Source organism: Galeopterus variegatus, unplaced genomic scaffold (assembly GCF_000696425.1).
Source record: "Galeopterus variegatus unplaced genomic scaffold, G_variegatus-3.0.2 Scaffold9029, whole genome shotgun sequence".
Classification (NCBI taxonomy): Eukaryota; Metazoa; Chordata; class Mammalia; order Dermoptera; family Cynocephalidae; genus Galeopterus; species Galeopterus variegatus.
Genome location: NW_007735140.1, coordinates 64,440 through 66,760, shown reverse-complemented (window position 1 = coordinate 66,760; position 2,321 = coordinate 64,440). Strand labels below are relative to the sequence as shown.

General features: G+C 55.7%; 1 protein-coding gene across 1 annotated transcript in view; it reads left to right on the top strand.

The window, feature by feature from the left end:
* The window catches only part of LOC103608976 (annexin A8-like), a 16,598-nt gene that overhangs the window by 12,193 nt on the left and 2,084 nt on the right, over window positions 1–2,321 (top strand). The window contains exons 11-12 of the mRNA XM_008593355.1: window positions 1,649–1,728; window positions 2,129–2,299. Of these exons, the coding sequence (XP_008591577.1) occupies window positions 1,649–1,728; window positions 2,129–2,299 (251 nt within the window). The remainder of the gene's footprint in view (window positions 1–1,648; window positions 1,729–2,128; window positions 2,300–2,321) is intronic.

Here is a 2,321-nt window from a genome sequence, read left to right as displayed (position 1 = left end):
GTGGTGCCAAGCTGGCATTGACACGTGCACTTCCCACAGCTCTGGGTGCTGGAAGTCTAAGGTCAAAGTGCCACTGATTCGGTTCCCGGTGAGGGCAGCCACCTTCTGGACACATCCCCACATGACCTTTCATCGGCGCTTGGATGGACAGAGGACGAGCGAGTCTCTCTATTCCTACACGGTCACTAGTCCCACCGCCCAGGACCTCACGTCAGGGCCCCTTAAAGGCTCCACCTCCAAACGCCGTCACACTGGGGACTGCGGCTCCAGCCACTAAGAGCTGTCTCTACGAGGGGTCTTCAAAAAGTCTGGGGAAAGATTCCTATTGTCTCCTAATTCCACTTTGCCATTAACTTTTTGAAGTCCCACGCGGAATTACTGCCTTAATAACTAACATCTTGTCCCTCTGTCTCCCTGGGAGAAGTCATGAGCCCCTTGAAGGCAGGAACGTTGTTTCATTTGTTTCTGAGTGTTCCGTGCCTAGTAGATGGCAGGCATTCAACCAGTATTTGGAAAGTGTCTCTGGATTTTTAGTAGTGACCAGAGTAGGGCCAATTTAATTTGTCAAGAGCAGAGCTTGGAGGAGCCATGAAGCCTGAGCACACCCATGGGCGTTTCCCTGTGGGAACTCCCTGGGTGAACTGTGCTGTCACCCTGGGGACAACTCTTGTAAGTGAGGATAGTTTCTATTTGCCTCCTGGCTTGTAGCCCAAATCCCCGTATCTCAGGGTTGCAAGGGGCTTAGAAGTCATCTAGTCCTATTCCAACCTGCAGCTTGGCTCACCTCCACAGCACCCACCCTGACACCCAGGGGTGGTCCTGGCAGAACTTGGGGTGTACTTGGCTTCCTCCAAAGAGGGGAACTCACTACCTTCTTGGACGGCCCAGTCTTTTTCCAACCAGCGTGATCAGTAGAGTTCTTCCTCTAACTGAGCCACAATCTGCCACCACTGCCCACCTCCATGCCCACTGCTCTCCATCCTGCCATCTAGGGCTACGGCATTCATTCCTTCCCAGTAACAATAAGGCCCACATGTTCCACTAAGACTCTGTCAACACTAAATATTTCCAGTCCCTTCAACTAGCCCTGCTGGAGCCTGGCTTGGGGCCACCGCCTCTGAGCATGCTCCAGTTTGCAAACTCCAAAGTGTGGCCCCAAGGAGTGAGAGCACACCTGGTGGAGGAGGTCAGTGAGACAGGAGCCTCGTGGTCTCTGAGCTCACACGGGTGGGAGGTAGGTTCTGGCTCCGCCCGGCCCTGGCTCCCTCACCCAGTTGCTTGCTCACGCTCTCTCTGAGCCTCAGTTTCCTTACTTTTCAATACAGAGTGGGGTCCCAGTTACAATTGCTGCATGTCATACTACACGGCACTGGTGGCGTACAACCAGTGTTCTATGATGCACACACCTTCTGTGGGTCAGGCACTCAGCCAGGGTGCTGAGTGGATGGCATGTCTCCACTCCAGCAAGTCGGGGGACTCTGCCAGGAAGACCTGAAGGTTGGGGTGACTCTAGAGCAGGGGGCTGGACTCATCTGGATGAGTCTTCACTCACATGTTGAGTGCTTGGGTGAGATGGCTAGAAAGTTGGGCTCAGCTGGGACTGTCCTCTGGGCCCTTACACATGGCCTGTCCAACATGGCAGCCTCAGGGTAGCGGGACTGTTTATGTGGTGGCTAGGGCTCCCGGTCTTCCATTGGACGAGGAGGACACTGCATTTCCTTCTGTGAGGTAGCGTCAGAGTCATGCAGCAACACTTCCTCCATGTCCTATTGGTCAGCGACATCACAAGCCACCCCACCTTCAAGGAAAGGGGACAGAGACCCCATCTGTCAATGGGAAGAGTGTCAAAGAATGTGGAGGTGTCACAAATGGGGCTCGAAATACTTAATGACTGGTACTACACAGCCAGCTCAGCTGGACAGCTGCTGCCTGCAGGGCAGGAGCACTGCCCGAGAGACCCTGCAGGGCCAGGCACAGCCCTCAGTGCCGGATCGTGGGCTCGCGTGTGGGGCCCGGGCAGGCTCCCGGCGGTGCCACGGCGGCAGCCACGTGCCAACATGTCTTGGTCTGCTCAGGCCGACCTAGGGTATACCGGGGGGCTTAAACCACACACATGCACTTCCCACAGCTCTCGGTGCTGGAAGTCTAAGGTCAAAGTGCCACTGATTCGGTTCCCGGTGAGGGCAGCCACCTTCTGGACACATCCCCACATGACCTTTCATCGGCGCTTGGATGGACAGAGGACGAGCGAGTCTCTCTATTCCTACACGGTCACTAGTCCCACCGCCCAGGACCTCACGTCAGGGCCCCTTAAAGGCTCC